This window comes from Castanea sativa, chromosome 11 (assembly GCF_040712315.1).
Source record: "Castanea sativa cultivar Marrone di Chiusa Pesio chromosome 11, ASM4071231v1".
In the NCBI taxonomy this organism is placed as follows: domain Eukaryota; kingdom Viridiplantae; phylum Streptophyta; class Magnoliopsida; order Fagales; family Fagaceae; genus Castanea; species Castanea sativa.
The window spans coordinates 54819971-54837641 of NC_134023.1; the positions used below are offsets into that span (position 1 = coordinate 54819971).

General features: G+C 35.4%; 2 protein-coding genes across 2 annotated transcripts; both read right to left on the minus strand.

The window, feature by feature from the left end:
- Positions 1-1251: 1251 nt before the first annotated feature.
- Positions 1252-5514, minus strand: LOC142614630 (uncharacterized). The gene is made up of 4 exons (XM_075787185.1): positions 5097-5514; positions 4004-4038; positions 3207-3307; positions 1252-1676 (listed from the first exon to the last, which is right to left on the minus strand). The coding sequence occupies exons 1-4, from the start codon at positions 5396-5398 to the stop codon at positions 1590-1592; spliced, it is 525 nt and encodes a 174-aa protein (XP_075643300.1). The 5' UTR covers positions 5399-5514; the 3' UTR covers positions 1252-1589.
- Positions 5515-8751: 3237 nt separating this feature from the next.
- Positions 8752-17461, minus strand: LOC142617219 (protoheme IX farnesyltransferase, mitochondrial). Its single transcript, XM_075789991.1, has 7 exons — positions 17103-17461; positions 15836-15965; positions 14480-14617; positions 14223-14356; positions 12884-13009; positions 12471-12574; positions 8752-9356 (listed from the first exon to the last, which is right to left on the minus strand). Exons 1-7 carry the CDS (start codon positions 17366-17368, stop codon positions 8986-8988), a joined length of 1269 nt encoding a protein of 422 aa, XP_075646106.1. The 5' UTR covers positions 17369-17461; the 3' UTR covers positions 8752-8985.
- Positions 17462-17671: the final 210 nt, after the last annotated feature.

Genomic DNA, 17671 nt, shown 5'->3' on the forward strand with positions numbered 1-17671 from the left:
GCTAAAAGGTTGAATCCAAAGCACAGATCGCAAATTATATGCATATTTAAGACATGAGCCAAATTATAAATGTGTCCTTAAAGTATTCATTAAATTAAAATAGATTATTTTAGAGATGAAATAGCGTCTCTAAATTGCAGTATATTTGATGTATTATTAAGTTATCCTTCTTTTTTTTTCTTTTCTTTTTTTATGAAAGTTATAGATATGGGGGATAAAAAAAAATACCATAATTAAATTTTATTTTCTTCCTTAGAGTTATACTACGTGTTTGGACTAACCAAATTGTTCCCAATTATCAAAAAAAAAAAAAAAAAAATATATATATATATATATATATATATATATATATATATATATATTTGGAGAGAATCCCAAAAATAGAGATTCAAGATTAAAATTTTGTACCCTCTATATATGTGTATGTGTGTGTTTGTAGAGAATATATCATTCAACAAGTTTTCCTACATCTCACTTTATATTATGATATATATATATATATATATATATATATATATATATATTTTTGGAGAGAATCCCAAAAATAGAGATTCAAGATTAAAATTTTGTACCCTCTATATATGTGTATGTGTGTGTTTGTAGAGAATATATCATTCAACAAGTTTTCCTACATCTCACTTTATATTATGATTGCTCCCTTTCTTGAGTATTTCACAAGTGGGTTGAATTAATTTTTAACTACAATGGCTCTTTGTAGTGTTCATGGATTATGGTTCATGTAACATTTTAAATCCATAACATTTAAATGTACTAAAGTCTAAATTTTAGTATTTTAACACACAAAATACCAAAATATGGTCACCATTGGATGTGCCAAATGCATCCAATTGCTATCTTTTTTTAGCATTAGCTAAAGTACACTACTAGTCTACTTCTGGACCACTGGTAAGTTGTAACAGTGCGCAGGCTACTTAATTCTATATTATAAATGTGTATTTTCATAGTTTAGGAGGCTGTGTAAAAGATGATATAATTTAGGGAGATTGTGTAATTTCCACCCCCAAAAAAAATAGTTCATGCTCATATGCTATAGACTTGACTCTATATAGTCTGCAAGATTTTGCATATAATCTAATTTAGAGTCTGGCCCCAAAAAAATTAATATTAAATTTAGAATTGGAACCTTATGTCAAGAAGATAATTGCTTTCATCAAACTCTTTCACAATTTGAACTACGAATACATGGTCCTAGTTTTAATTAGAGGAAACAAACAAGAAAATAAGAACCTATAATGTCAAACAATACACCTCAACTCTTATGATTTATTTAGTTATTTAAAAATTCAAGAAACTATGTTTAAGATAATGTTCAAAATCTTGAGGCCAACTTGAGCTGACTTGCTTGTTTCTTCAAACATGAAATACCTTCCAGTATATAACACGAAATGCACTAAGATCTACAATTATGGGCCATACAAATTCCAGCTTATTTACATACAACAAAAGTTTTCTACCTCTCAAATCAAATAATACTTGTTAGAAACGGCAAGGGACTCTCAGTAGCTTGAATTGAAATGCATCTTGCATAAGCTAAAAATGAAAAGCATCTCAAATGCTTAATCTAGACATTAGGAAGAAACCCCATATGGTAGAAGTGCAGCAGCCACAATCCTACCTTCTTCATTCAATATGTTGTAAGTTGTTGAAGCATTTCTCTACAGCAAGTGAAACAAAGATCATTCAGATAAGTTAGCACTGTAGTCAAATCCATTTTGGTTAGTGTCTTGGTTTTACAATAGGAAAATGATCGTAAAGAACGTTGGTTTCAGGTACAACACTCCCTAGACAAGTGTACACATGCACCCAGAGAACGAGCCAGAGATGCAAAATAAGAAAGTGCAGTAGTATAGAAAGACAACACACCATCTGCTAACCTATGTTAAAGAAAAAGGATGAGGTTAGCCTTGTGGGGAGGGGGGAATTTAAACCTATAATTTAAATTGAAGGAATAATTTAGGCCCATGAATTACCTCAACTACTATACTAGGACCCGTGAATTAATTTCTAACTTAAATGTTGGATTGGTAATTATGCCTAAAACTTTGATAGAGTGCTTGAAATTGAAGCCTAAAATTGTGAACAAAGTGAGATTTTTAATTTGTTTGGGGGGGGGGGGGATGTGTGGCAGAAATTGAAGAAAAGGTTTAGGCTGTTTGGCCTTACTCATGGACAATTTTCTTTTCTTTTTTGCCTTTATGATTGATTAGGCATGTAAAATCTAAGTTCAGTCAAGTTGATTTCTTTTACTTTTTCCACCATCATGCCCCACCATATATATAGCAAAAAACAAAAATAAATTAAAAAAAAAAAAAAAGAATTAAAGTGTTCTCTGTTTATGCTAAATTGGTAGACCATATATTGCTAAATAGAACATTTTCACAGTATTTTTACTAGTATGTAAAGGAAGTTAGAGATGCTTATTACCAAATTAACTGCTAGCTCAAAGAGCTCACACCCCAATTATACAGATTTGCTGTGCCAGAACGACTATTCTCACAGATGACAGTGAATGTATACTTATCAAAAAAAAAAAAAAAAGATGACAGTGAATGTAAGGAACAAGTGCATTAAAGATTCTTTTAAAAATTTAAAATGGAAATTTGCTTCTTGCCCTCCTAGCTTAACCTAACAAACAAACAACGCAATGATCAATTGGGATGAACAAAAGCAGTGCCTTTAACCCTAACAATTGGGCCAGGTAAACATGGAATAACACCAAGTAGACCTAACTTGCAGCCAGATCAATTAACCATAGAACTGTGAACCTCTTACGCATTTTTCATATAGGGAAGCTTTACCCTAGTATTCCTTGGAATATATATAGGCATTTTTCAACACCCAAGATATCCCATTATGTGGCCCCTGAATTTTTTTTTTTTTTTTTTTTTCTTTTCACTCTATACCTCACTCTCTTTCATTGCCTAGTGCTCTGATAAAATTTTGAACTTGGTCTTATTTGCTGATATGCCCCAATCAAAATAATTTGATTGGAAAGTTGTGCTACTTTTTGCTTCCTCTATTTATTCTCTTTTCTTCAGGTGAAGAAGAATAATGTAACAATATCAACTTTGTTTAGAAACCTATGTCTTTTATTTATTGGTGAATTTACACAGAGTATAAAGTAAAGATGCGAGACAAAATTTAACAAACTGAAGGAAGTAAAGCCCAGGGGGAAGCTAAGATACCGAGTCAAGGGCTTCCAACTTCATGCCAGTAGACCGAATGAAGCGCCGAAGTTCAGGATTTACTATTTCAATATTCCTCCCACAGCCAAGTATCAAAATCTCTGACAAGAATTATTACAAGTAGATGATCAATAGAAAAATTAACAGAAGATTAATATAACAAAGTTATAGTGACTTACATAATGGTTCCAGTACTCTTGACAGGATGCATATTTATTGACATTAAGTGCCCGTTTGGAAACAATATTTATTGACTTTTAGTTTTTTGCTAAAAGAGTGCTAAAGTATACTTGTACTTTGAAAAAGTGAAAAAAAGTTTAAAAAATGAGGTTTTAAAAAGCTATACGTAGAAGTTAAAAGTTAAAAGTTGAGCTTATGAGCTCCAGCCAAACAGACACTAAGGCTCATATTAGATACTTAAGGACATAAAATTACAAATGCACATGCATGAACTATCATGGCAACCTGCAAAGTACATATGAAATGATAGTAGAACAGATTTCAATTCTTTATTGTTATAGTATCTAGATGTCAGCAAGCCTATATAACTGTTTGATGGTGCTCAACATTATGGACCATAGGCAAGTTGCCCATGATTCACATAACATCTGGGTCACATTTTGAGATATGAAGTATAGCTTAATAAAGGGGAAGACTAGCTCTTAAATTTTATTTTGAATGTCATATGTAATCAAAATCACCTGTATGAAGCAGTCATTCATACCACACAAGTTCCATGTGATAAGTAAAAACAAGCGGCCAACCAGACAGGATTGTCCCACAATTTGAATTCTCACCTGGAATAGGCCGCAAGGTTTGGAAGATAGATAAGCTGCATCATAACATAAAGCTATCATTGTCAGATAGAGGTGCATGACAAACTTCATAGACTCTTGTTCCAACTAAAAGAATATTTGTACCAGGGAACTTCGAACTCCTAGAAAATTTATGGAAATTGGGAATATCATAGGAACAAAGCAGTAACTAAATATGTGGATACAACAACATATTCAAACATATGAACCAACTACATGCATTGTACAAGGCAATAAATCATTCAAAAGTAGAGATTGGAGAATTAGAAAGGTCAATGCACGGTAATGGCAATTCTACCCAATTTAGTGTATTAGACACTGGCTGATGCAATGACAAAGAACTCATATTACAAACCCTAATGCTAACAATATTAGCTATAATTGTTACAAATTAGCAATCCAAGCATGACACAGGTTGTGAAAGTTACGCAAGAAGATCCTTTCCTACTTATTAAATAAAATCAAAAGTTTTTCCAAAGACCCCAAAAAGTGCATTCTAGTATTTTATTTTTATTCTAACCAAAATTGCAAAGTAAACAAACAAAGTCTTAACGAGCTTACACATGTCGTATACACAATCCAAATCATAGTTGTCAATCAATTCCATTCCATTCCAACTAGAAAAGCTGAAATATTCCGTTCCAATCACTAAACCGACTCAAATTCCTGTATGTTCTTGTTGCTACACGTATTTCTACTCTTATTCCTTAGAGATGGGGTACATTATGTTCCTCAATTAAATTCAAACACATAACAACATTACATTTACTTTTCTTTGGAAAAGAAAAACATTGTTTATGCTTCATATGTCAATGCAACCTTGTCTTTGAATTTACATCTACATTTCTTATCTTCACTAATTTCTATTTCTATCTTCTACCTCACTCTCTCATGGAAATGATGTTTTGTTCATTGAAAAAATCAAACAAAAACAACTACTTTGAATTCAATCAAAAAACCCCATGATTGAAAAAAATAACAAGAACCCAAATCACAACGGAATTGAAAACTTTTATTTAATTTGATGATACATTGATACCGTCAAAAAATTCAAAGATGGGGGTTGTACACAAACCTTTCAGGAGTGATTTCTGAAAACTTGGTGGGGGCCCAAGACATGGGGAAATTCCCAACGCAGAGCAAGCTGCCCTCATAGTTGACGCCATTGACGTTGAACCCAGTATCAGAATAGCCTTTAAAGCGAAGCTGTTCTTCGGGGACATCGTTCATCAGGTTGATCTGATCGTAGAGCGAGAAAGCGCGTCGAAGAGATGGTAGTGCAGATGGGTTGGTGGGTTTTGGGTTTAGAAGAGATTCCTTTCGGAGGCTTCGAATCAGGTTCGGCAGAGTTCCCATGGCTCTCTGTCTCACCGCCATTTCTCTCTATCTCTCTCTAGAGCTATATTTCCAACGTTGGATGTTTTACTGTTGCTTGGAGAGCAGTTTAAGTTACGATGTTTAATTGTTTTTAATATAAGTTTTGGTGAAAAATTTGTGTAGAAATGTTATTTAAAATGTATAGTTGTGTATTAGGATGGTGTTGCTGTTGAAACGTGAATAACCTTTTTAATTGGAATTAATGTCAACTAAGTCCAAAATATTTTAAAAAACATTGTTTGGCTCGCTAGTGAGTCTTTTTTCTTTTTTTTCTTTTTCTTTTTTATTAGAAACTTTCATTATTTAAAAAGAAATTACACCATGATGAAGAGTTTATTCTAAAAAACAATGATTCTCTTTTATCCAAACTAGAAAATCAACAACGCCACAAACATGTTTAGCTAAAAGGTGAACAGACGTATTTCTCTTACACCTCACATAAGAAAACCTAACATTACGAATATCATGACAAGAATCAAGAATCCCATATATTATAGGAGCAACCAAGGAGAAACTACCATACAAGAAGAAGAATTTGGGAGCCATTTCTCACCCCACAACCTGCTATTGGTCCCATTACCTACTTGCCATCTCATCCCTGTTTAACCACCCTTTGTGCAGCCAATAAACTTCGCCATATATAAGAAGGATTTTTCCCCATGGATGCATTCACAAAATCACATTTAGGAAAATATTTCGCTCTGAACACTTGGAAAACCAAAGGATTTTGTCCAACCTGCAATCGCCACCCCTGTTTTGCAAGAAGCGCCAAATTAAACGGTTTAAGCAATTTAAATCCTAATCCCCCACAACCATAAGACTTAGACATACACAGCTTTTCCCAACTCAACCAAGCCGTCTTCCTTTCATTTTGCTTCTGCCCCCACTAGAAATTTCTAATCAAACTTGTCAGTTCATCACGTAGAATATCTAGAAGCTTGAAACAACTCATCGTATAAGTTGGAATAGCTTGGGTCACCGCCTTTATCAGAACTTTTTTCCCTGCCTTTGATAGCAACTTCTCCTTCCAACCCATTAATTCCTTAGCAAGCTTCTCCTTAATTGAATTAAATGTGTTGCGTTTATTTCTGCCAACCAACGACGGAAGACCAAGATATTTCTCATGATTTCTAATCACTTGTGCTCCAAGCCGATTTTTTATTTCCTCCTTCACATTTGATTTGTATCTGTATTAGAGCTAAAAAAAACAAAGATGTCTTTGTTCTATTCAATTGCTGACCCGAAGCTACCTTATAAACTTGAAATATCCACTGCAAAGAGTCACATTCCTTCCGAGATGCTTCACAGAAAATTAAGTTATCGTCTGCAAAGAATAAATGTGAGAGCTTTGGTCCTCTTCTACACACAGCTACTCCATGTAAATCACCCACCATCGTAGCCTTCTTTATAATTGCTGACAAGCCTTCAGCACATAACAGAAAAAGATATGGAGATAGAGGATCTCCCTGAGGCAAACCCCGAGTTGGAACAATGTTACCACATGGTTTTCCATTAATCCTAATGGAGTATGTAACCAAAGAAACACACTTCAATAAAAGATCTTTCACTTTCGGGTTAAAACCCAACTTTTCCATGATTTTCTCAAGACACTTCCATTCAACCCTATCATATACTTTGCTCATATCTAATTTTAATGTCATCTCACCTTTCTTGCCTACTTTCTTCTGATTTATATGGTGCATAGTCTCAAAAGCAACCAATACATTATCAGTGATTAGTCTACCTTGTACAAAAGCACTTTGAGTATCACTAATAGTGGAAGGTAAAACTTTTTTAAGTCTATTTGCAATATTTTTTGCTAAAGTCTATTTGCAATAGCTTTTGAGGAAAGTTTATAAACCACATTACATAAACTAATAGGACAATAATTAGTTATTCTATGTGGTTCCTTCTTTTTTGGAATTAAGACAATGTGAGTTTCATGGAAGTGAGGAGGGGAAATTCTAGAATTAAGAAAATCAAGTATAGTCTTAACAACCTCATTGCCAACTGTTGGGCAGAAATGTTGAAAGAACAAAGGTGGCATACCATCGAGGCCAGGAGCTTTTAAAGGATACATTTGGTTAAGAGCTACCTTCACCTCTGCTCCTTGGAAATCTCTAGTAAGCAAGTTATTCATATCTTGAGAAACTTTAGGCTCCACTGCTTCTATTAATTCCGTGAAATCAGAAGGGTTTGAAGTAGAGAACAAGTTTGAATAATAGCTCACCACAATCTCCCCAACCTTCCTCATGTCTTCTTGCCAACAATCATTTGAATCCAACATACCAGAAATTAAATTCTTTTGATACCTGGCTGAAGCTTTGGAGTGAAAAAATCTAGTATTTTGGTCCCCATCTTGAAACCAATTTATTCTAGATATTTGTAGCCACATAGCAACCTCTTTGTCTAACCAAGTTAGTCTTATTTCTCTTCTCTCTTAGAAACCAAATTGGTCAATTTTAAAATGTCTTAGACTTGTTTGGCATTAGGGCAAATCTTAGGATAAGTTAATTGAAAATGTCTTAGACTTGTTTGGCTCACTCGTTAGTCTTATTTGTCTTCTATCTTAGAAACCAAATTTGTCGATTTTAACATGTTTTAAACTTGTTTGACATTAGGGCAAATCTTGGGATAGGTTAATGGAATTTTCAAGCATTTTAAAACCGGTCAATTTAGTCCCTAAACAATAGACACAGTTAGGTTTGTTAGTCTTTTTTCTCTTCTCTCTTCTCTCTTAGGAGCTAAATTGATCAATTTTGAAATGTTTTAAACTTGTTTGGTATTAGTGCAAATCTTAGAGTAAGTTAATGAAATGTACCAATAAAATTTTAGTTGCTACATTTTATCCACACAATATATATATATATCATTTTCTTTTTCTGGTACAAAAATTTTCTTTATTTTTTAAACCCTGCTGGAAAATCAAAATATATACGATTACAATTGAAGGAGTTTGGAGGGTAGAAGATTAGAGGACTACTAAAGTGGTCCTCCCAACCAGTGAAACGATGCCACCTATACATATGTGTGAGTGAGTTTCCTAATCGACATAAAAATAAAAAATTACCAAGTAATATCACATTTGCCTAAATAACTGCATTTTATTAATTGGCGGGTCAAGAAAGACCACTTCCGCAGTCCTCCCGAGCAACCTAATAATTTCTCGAGAGGGAGAGGTCAAGAATGGAATGAATTTGAGGTATTTTTTCCTTCCCTAATAAGATATGCCCCTTTATATCGTGTTAGCCATAGTGGTACACCAATATCCTAATCGTTCTCAATCAAAGTTTGCACTCTCCATCTTAGGAGAAAAAATAATAGATAAAAGCCTCACGATTGTTCTACCCAAATCAAGATCAATTGCTTTGTTTTCATATTTTATTTCAAATAAAAATTCGTTGCTCAAATGTCAATGTTGAAGAGCATAACATTAAAAGCTATTTAACAAATCTCAACTTCAAAAATTGCCATAGGGTTTGACCCAAAAAAACCCCACAAAAATTTGGTCAGATTGATTTTTACAAGGGAACATCTCCACCTTTTTATTACAGATTGTAACCAAAAAAATCTAGAGGCAAAATACATCAAGGAATCGTGAATGGAGCAGGCAGAAATGGAAATGGTGCAACAGAGGCATACGCTACAGGTGCGCGTGCTTGTTTCCTGACTCTGGATCGCATCACCTCATTCTCATTAAAGTTTTCACATTCTTCATCTTTAGTTTCCAAGAAAGATGAAATCTCAACTGAGTTGTCTTCTTTGATACGTTGTTCGTTATCAGGAAGACGGTGAACTAGAAGCCCGGTCATGAATACAGGAAGATATAGAAGGCTAGCATGAAACATCCTCCTAGCTTTTTGTGTAGTGCGATCTCTATAGAATGAAAATGCTGCAGCACTTATTGCAAGAGTAAGGACTGATGATTCAAGACAAAACCATCCGGAAGTCACACCCCCTGCAGACAACATTAAATAAGGTAAATGAGAAATGAGACTAAGTCAACACAAAGTTGTATTTAAACACAAAAATTGCAATTGCAGCAGCCATTCGCTAGAGGTCAGTTCTTTGCCATTGCACTCATGTAGAACATATTACTTTTTTATTTTTTGGCTATGGTAAATTGTGGGATTGAACCTACGAACATATTACTTGAAAGAACACAAATGTCAATGCTACAAAAACTGATCGAGGGCAGGAAACTACATAATGCAGACTAGGCATACATGTTCTTCATAGCGATGATTTGTTTCCACATCCAATTATCAGCTTAAATTTGGCAAACAAACTTAGATGGTTGAATATGAATTTCATAAGGTCATTATGACGGAGAGATTGGTAAATGATGTATCAAACCAGGCCACTTGTAAGAGAACTATGATACAAGTTCTGCTAAAACAAGTACCTGTCCTGCATATTTTGGTACAGGGAACTCCATATTCGACTATTAGTATCTGAGGATGTTGCAACAGGAATTGCTACGCCAAAAGAAACCCTAGGAAAAGCACTTAAAAGTAAATGAGGAAAACTAGCCAAACACACAAGTCTCAAGTCACTTTCAAATTGAAATTTGAATAGAAAGAGACAGATTTTGAACTGAACTATAACCTATAACAAGAGAAAACAAAAGATAAGGGGATCCTTTTCGAAATTCAAGAGGCATAAGACAAGGGGATCCTTTATCTCAATGCATGAGGCCCCAAATATGAGACCACTCAAACAAAGTCCTAGCTAGCGAAGTCTTCAGCGGTTCAATAGGCCTCTCAATGTCCTCAAAAGTTCTTGCATTGCATTCCTTCCATACTAACCACATAAGACACGCTAGAACCATATTCCAAGCATTTGAAGAATAATTCCCCAACCAATTCCTCCAAGCGAAAAGAAGAGAGACAACTGTATACGGCATCACCCACTAAACCCCAAACATAAGGAAAACCTCACTCCACAAAGCACGAGCAAACTTACAATGGAGTACAAGGTGATCCACAGTTTCCTCATCACAGCAACAAAGACAACACCAATTAACAAAAGGCAAGTTCTTCTTAACAAGGTTATTTATGGTAAGAATGCCATCCCTAGTAGAGCGACTTGGGTGTAATGTGTTTAGTCCAGCCATGTTCAAATTCTCAAACTTCACTGAGAGGAATTTTTTGGTTGATCTACCTTTGGTGGGGGGTGAGTATATGTGGTTTCAAGGCAGATATTGAGATTTTATCTTCCATGGAGGAGATTTTTTGGAGGCAAAAATCAAAGGCCCTGTTCTTATAAGAGGGGGACAATAATACTAGGTTTTTTCATAGGCTTGCCAATTCTAATAGACGAGCTAATACTATGAGAAGTGTGGAGGCTGAGGGCACTATGTATGAGGATGAGTCAGATATTCAAGATCAGGTGGGGCGTATTTATAAGAGATTATATTAGGAACCTGAATCTTGGAGGCCGACTGTTGATGGATTAGAATTTGCGAGGTTGGATGATTCTAATCAATTTTCACTTGAAAGGGAGGAGATCATTGCAGCTCTTTGGGAGGCTGAGGGTAATAAAGCTCCTGGTCCTGATGGCTTTACCAAAGCATTCTTTCAAAAACGTTGGTGTGTGATTGAGAGGGGTGTTTTGGGCCTTTTGGCTTTCTTTGCGGACTTTCATAGACAATGTATCTTTGAAAAATCTCTTAATGCTACTTTTCTGTGTTTGATTCCTACTAAGATCAATGCTGTTAATATTAAAAATTATCGTCAGATTAGCCTTGTGGGTAGTTTGTACAAACTTTTGTCAAAGGTGTTGGCTCACAGACCACGATGTGTGTTGGATAAACTTATTTCCAACTCCCAGAACTCTTTTGTTGGGGGAACAGATTCTTGACTCTGTTCACATAGGAAATGAATGCTTGGATGGTAGATTGAAGAGTGGTATTCTAGGTGTGATTGTCAAGTTGGATATAGAGAAGGCTTATGATCATGTAAACTGGAATGTTTTGTTTTATCTTATGGAGAGGATGGGTTTTGGGGAGAAGTAGGGGAGATGGATAAAGGCATGCATCTCTACAGTACGTTTCTCAGTGCTTATTAATAGGTCCCCAACTGGTTTTTTTGGTAGTTCTCGTGGTCCATGTCAAAGGGATCCTTTATCTCCACTACTGTTCTTGTTGGTGATGGAGGTGCTGAGTAGGCTTTTGAAGAGGACAGAGGAGGGAGATTTTCTTAGGGGCCTCCTATGCTAATTCTTTGGGTGATGGAAGTATTTACTAGAATGCTTAGGCAAGTGTAAGGGGCTGGTATTATTAGGGGTTTCAAGATGCATGGAGTGGGAGGTGATGAGTATTTGCTTTTTATTTTTTTTATTTTTTGCTTTTTTTCCCCCTGAAGAAATCATTCTTTGAAAACACTTCAAAAAGAAGGCACATTTCTCTTCCATAAAATGAAGAAAAATGACTGGGGGGAGAAGATAACGAAGAAATGCTTATAAGTATCAAATTATGATAGGACAAATATATTACAGGAGCTTGCAGCAGAAAACCAAATTAAAAAGACAAGCTAGAATTCCAAATAATATTAAGAAAACTAAGGTACAAGTTCTGCTAAAACAATTACTTGTCCTGCATAATAATGCATATTTTGGTACATGGAACTCCATGTTTTACTATTACTATTTGAGGATGCAACAAGAATTGCTATGCCAAAAGAAACTTTAGGAAAAGCAAATAAAAGTAAATGAGGAAAACCAGCCAAACACACAAGTCTCAAGGTCACTTTCAAATTGAAATTTGAATAGAAAGAGACAGATTTTGAAGTTAGATAAGTGACCTATAACCTATAACAAGAGAGAAAGAATATTTTTTTTTCCCCCCAAAAGAAATCGGTCTTTGCTAATACTTCAAAAAGGTGGCACCTTTCTCTTCCATAAAATGAAGGAAAATGAGCAGAGGGAGAAGTTAATGAAGAAGTGGTTTAAAATAACAAATTATGATAGGACAAATATATTAGAGGAGCTTGCAGCAGAGAACCAAATTAAAAAGACAAGCTAGAATTCCAAATAATATTAAAATAAATATCTATGGGAGACTATAACTCACAATCATATGCTAAGTACCCCAAAGGAATCAAATACAGGGAGTTCCTTAAAGCCACCAAGGCAGTTCTCTGACCAGAAGCATCAGCAAGAGAGTACATCTTAAACCTGAATATGCATCAAATGATGAATAATGAGTACAAAGGAAAAGTTAAGTGAACTAGCATTGAAGACCCATAGACATGTGCAAAAGGGACCCGCTTACCCCATACAGTAATAGACAATCAACATTCTCAACTTAATTCAAAATAAATTATAAATACCAATTATCATATGATTTTTGCGCTTATGTCACCAGGTCAAATTATCATTTACATATCCAACTCAGCCATTTTTAAATAAATAGTCCTATAACCTGAAACAGGTGTAAACGGTAAGCCACCAATTAACATTTCCAAAGACGGCACATGCACATACCCGCCTGCAGCATAATCATCACGGCACATGTAGGCGAGGGCCATAAAATGAGGAATCTGCCAAAAATAGAGAGCAGCTGGAAGAATCATTCCATTGAGAGAAACCTGGCCAGAAGCTGCAGCCCACCTGAAAACCCAACATAGAAACCCATGAGCCTGAATGTCAATATTGTATCTAAAATCTTAAAACAAGAAGCCGGTTTATGTACAATCAGCCAGAGGAAATCTTTAGTTAATCAAACCCACCACTTTCAATTATTTAATAGAGAAGGTAATTAAATAGTGATCTCTACATATACAATATTCAAAATCAAAAGTTTGTCAGGTATTCCTTATGATTGTAACTACCAATTGTACTGGCATTTCCATAAATCTTAAGCACTTTAAACAATACAAAGCTATAATTCCCAAGCACAAAACAAGAAAATTTCACATATCACTAATAACATTAGTAGGTCAACAATAAATATTGAACTCTGGCCAGACTGGAAACCAGTACTAAACTCAAAAGCACTCAATTGTATAAACTATAAAGTGAGCTGAGACTTTAATCTAATTTTAGCACAGGACATGCTGCCAAAGAGTCCCCATCTCAAGTAGTTCTTGGAAACAACTTTCAACAACAATAGACATACAATCAACAATGTGAGTGTCAGGCCATTTGATTATCAAGAAGGATGAAATTATGCGAGTCTCACAAGTGAGGGCATAAAATTTGGCATCATATAACTAAATCATGCCTAGTTCTCCCTAATAGTTTTCATTCCTTAAACTTTACTCAATGGTATACAATATGATTTATCCTCTAGGTGTTGTTCAACTTTAAGCCCAGTTTTAAAGATAAAGAAATAACCCAGGATAGGATAAAAGAAATAGGAAGAGTTACTTTTTAATGGGGAGGGACTATTCCATCTTAAGTGAGAATCAGTATTTGTGGTGGGGGAAGACAGAGAGAGAAGTAAGAGGATTTTATCAGCATATCATGTTTATGAGCATATTCCAGATTTGATTGGAGATGAGGGTTGAAAAGGCTTGAAAGAGGAAATATCATTAGGACGACACCATTTTTCACATGTATAAAGAATATGTTTTCTATAACTTCCAGTATCTTAAAGTAACGTAGTGAAGAAAAGAAATCAGTTTCCAATGCTAGATGAAATTTCAGGAAGCCCTGATCAATTTTTAGCTAGAAAAACATATAATTAGACCACAGAAATAATGAGTATGGAAAAACTTGAGAAAATTGCACACTCTCAAATCCACTAAACAAATTTCTCTTTAAAGTCCAACAAGAAGGATTTTTTAGTTAAAAGCCATAAGAAATATAAAGGGCATATTACCCAAGAAGTGGTGGAATAGCACCAACAACAGCCCCAACCCATGTATTGACTGGGTGGATCTGCTTCATAGGAGTGTAGACAAAGGCATACAGAATCAGATTGGAAGCTGCCAGCCCAGCCGCCAACATGTTAGCCTGCAACAACCTTGCCATAAAAGCTGGAACATTAATCCCTCAATTCACAGGTTAATGAGAGAAATTCACAAGTTAACTATCAAATTTCATAACATAAGGGGGTGAGAGAATTTATCAGGCCACCTTGCTTGCCAATAAAGCAGTTCCAGCTAAACCAACAGTAGATGCCCAGGTGACCGCATGGGGAATACTAATGCGCTCTGAAGGTAGTGGTCTTAGCCTTGTTCTCTTCATTTTAGCATCATTCTTAATCTCAAATACCTAAGAGAAAATGATTCATTCAAAGAAAGTTCAAGTCAACTTAGCCCATACATGAAAAGAAACTGAAATTAAAATATGCCATCAGCAATCAACAACTAGCAACAAGATTAAACAACTCAAGATCAACCACTTAAACAATATCTACGAATTGAAGGAAGCAACAAGTAAAGTCACATAGATTTGAATTCTCATTTCTCACCATTCCAATAAATAGAAAGACAGACAATGATGAGGTGAAGCAATGACAAGGAACCCAGTTTCTTCAAATGACAAATATATTCACTAAAAAGATTCACCAACTTAAAACTCGAGAAGGGAAACCTACCCTTTTCCCCTTGAAAATAACAATAAGGTGCCTCCTTCTAACACTGTCTTGGGGCACAGACTCGATTTTTTGTTATTACATCTACATAACTTAATTTTGACAACTAGAAAATATTCTTACTATGTATGAAGTATGAACCCAAATGGCTTGAGAAATGAGGCATGGCATATGACCTCACGATCTTAATACAACGAAAAATATAAATTTTTTATTCTTGATTTTTCATTTCATAATCACGTGCTCCAACTTTGAGTGATGAACTAATAAGGTTTTTCAATAACTTTCAGTTTATTAGGTGTGATTTAATAGTTGAGACTAGTTTAGGGTTACAGGTGTCTAAGATGTAGATTTAAATAGTAGAGACAACTTTACAAGTTTAATGCAATGTTTCTTACCTTCTCTAATGGAAGTGATTTCTCTAACCCAGATATGAGAACCTATTCCTTTCTTCAACAGAGACAAAAATAATGTTGTTGTTGTTGTTGTTGTAGTTTTCATTTATTTATTTATTATATGAATGATGAGAAGAATAAAAAAATTATGAATTGAAACAGAAAAACAAGACTTCCACCATAAACAAAATCAGGCTGCGAGAGGGTACATAAATCACTCTTCTTATTCATAAAGGTTTCCCAAGTCACTGATCATTTGAATTTAAAACTCCTAATCATTTTATTATGTTGCCCTGTTTTGTTACGTTGGCGTCTTCTTGTAATGTCAGATATAGGTCCTGCGTTTTTGTCTTTCTTCATGGTTTGTATACCTTTGAGCTCCCAGACATTGAGTGACAAATTCATTGGATGCAATTATTTATAAGAAAATGAATGCTGAAAAAGGAGGGGAGGGGGGGGGGGGGGAGTGAGAGAGAGAACAAACTGTACTTAAGAATGAACCTGATTTAAAGAGCTGGCAGATGCAGCAACCATCATGGTACCGGCACAAGTCCAACAAAGTCCCGGAAAATCAATGGCACTTCCGCTCCCAAGGACAAATCCTGTCCCAGAAGTCGCAACAACTAGCATGCTAGATAGAAGAAAAAAGACAGTAAGAGACAAGTTCCTAAACATGAGTTCAAATATCATCACTTCATAAATCCCAACAAAAGAAGAGGTATTCATCAAGCAACACAACCACAATGTATTCAATTTGATATGCACACAAGCATTTGTCAGAACTCTTCATACAACTCGCAGGCACCAAAAGGGTGTCTTGGAAACTAAAAAATGGTAGTAACTCAATGAAAATAGGTTCCCCAACCCATTATGATCCTATTAGGCTGTGTCAGGAGGGGTCTTATATGGTCCCAGCCAAAAAAATAAAGAACCTATTCATGGGATGAGGCCGGGTCAGGCTCGTGGTCCCTACTATCTCTTTTTCAATTCCAGCCTAATTAGACAAAGGACGAAACTTTTAACCAAACAACACAAGTTTACAATTTTGGCATCATTCCGGTTATAAAACATGATTTAAACCTATGGACTACAATCATCACATCTTTCAATTCGAACCAAACTCTACATATACAAATATAGGGGTCCACTTGGTTAGGCGTTTTGGGAGCTTAAAGGAGCATTTTTTTAAAACCCAAAATTCTGTTTTGCAACTACAACTCCTTTTTTTTGACAAACAAACGCTCATTTTAAACTCAAAATACCATTTTCCAAGGCACCCATAGTTCCCTACAAACTAGGCCTATTTGGAGTCTAAGCATTACAGTCACAATTAAACATAGAGCAGTTTCTTTCTTCTTTTCTTAAAAACCCATATACCAAATCAAAATCACAATTCATGAAAATGTATAATAAAAAATAAAGAATCTATTCACGGAATGAGGCCGGACCAGGCTCAAGTTCCTTACTAGCTCTTTTTCAATCCCAGCCTAATTAGATAAAGGAAGAAACTTTTAATTCCCAAACAACACAAGTTTACAATTATGGCATCATTCTGGCTATAAGACTACAATAATCCCATCTTTCAATTCGAGCCAAACTCTACATATACAAATAAAGTTCCCTACAAATTAAACATAGTGCAACTTCTTTTCTTCTTTTCTCAAAAACCCATATACCAAATCAAAATCACAATTCATGAAATGCATACACACATATAGAAATGAATGGAATTCCGAATTTAAAAGTGGAAAATTTGAGAAAGTGAAACCTGAGGCGAGCCTTGGAGAGCTGCCAGTAGCAGCGAGCGTAGTGGCGAGTTATGGAGGCGAGAGACGAGATATTGACGGAGGAGGACGAGAAGGGCGGTGCGACATCGGGTTTGGGAAACCCTAGATCCAAGGAGTTTGGGGCTGAAGATGAAGAAGAAGAAGAAAAGAAAGAAGGGCGGAGCTGAGAGTTTGGGAGTTTGGATGATGTAGAAGAACACAAACTCTGATGAAGAGTCAAACTCAATGAGCTCCTCCTCCTCCACATGGCTTTGGCCTTCACACTTCCCTGCTACCTCCTTGTCTCTCTCTCCTCATCAACAACAACAAACAACAGTCAAGATACAGCAATTGGCCCAAAACAATTTTTTCGCAATTTGTCTATATGACAAGTGTCATGCCACCGAGTGCACTGTGCACACCTACTCGGCCCATCACAAATGTCGTGTTATTTATTTTACATTCTCTAACGTTATTAGAGCATCCACAGCAGTGGAGTTAAAAATTTAGCAATTTAGTTCCACCAAAAGTTATTTTATCTATTTTACCTACATACATGCTGCAGCAGTGG

What these genes read in the sequence shown, in the direction of transcription:
- LOC142614630 (XM_075787185.1), bottom strand. Translation starts at nt 5,398, where the DNA reads ATGGCGGTGAGACAGAGAGCCATGGGAACTCTGCCGAACCTGATTCGA. An exon ending in TCAGAAATCACTCCTGAAAG is followed by an intron (nt 4,039 to 5,096) that starts GTTTGTGTACAA and finishes GTTATGATGCAG; the next exon opens with CTTATCTATCTTCCAAACCT. An exon ending in AGTTGGAAGCCCTTGACTCG is followed by an intron (nt 1,677 to 3,206) that starts GTATCTTAGCTT and finishes CACTTGCTGTAG; the next exon opens with AGAAATGCTTCAACAACTTA.
- LOC142617219 (XM_075789991.1), bottom strand. Translation starts at nt 17,368, where the DNA reads ATGTGGAGGAGGAGGAGCTCATTGAGTTTGACTCTTCATCAGAGTTTG. An exon ending in CTCTCCAAGGCTCGCCTCAG is followed by an intron (nt 15,966 to 17,102) that starts GTTTCACTTTCT and finishes TCTTCTATCTAG; the next exon opens with CATGCTAGTTGTTGCGACTT. An exon ending in CTGCTTTATTGGCAAGCAAG is followed by an intron (nt 14,357 to 14,479) that starts GTGGCCTGATAA and finishes AGGTTGTTGCAG; the next exon opens with GCTAACATGTTGGCGGCTGG.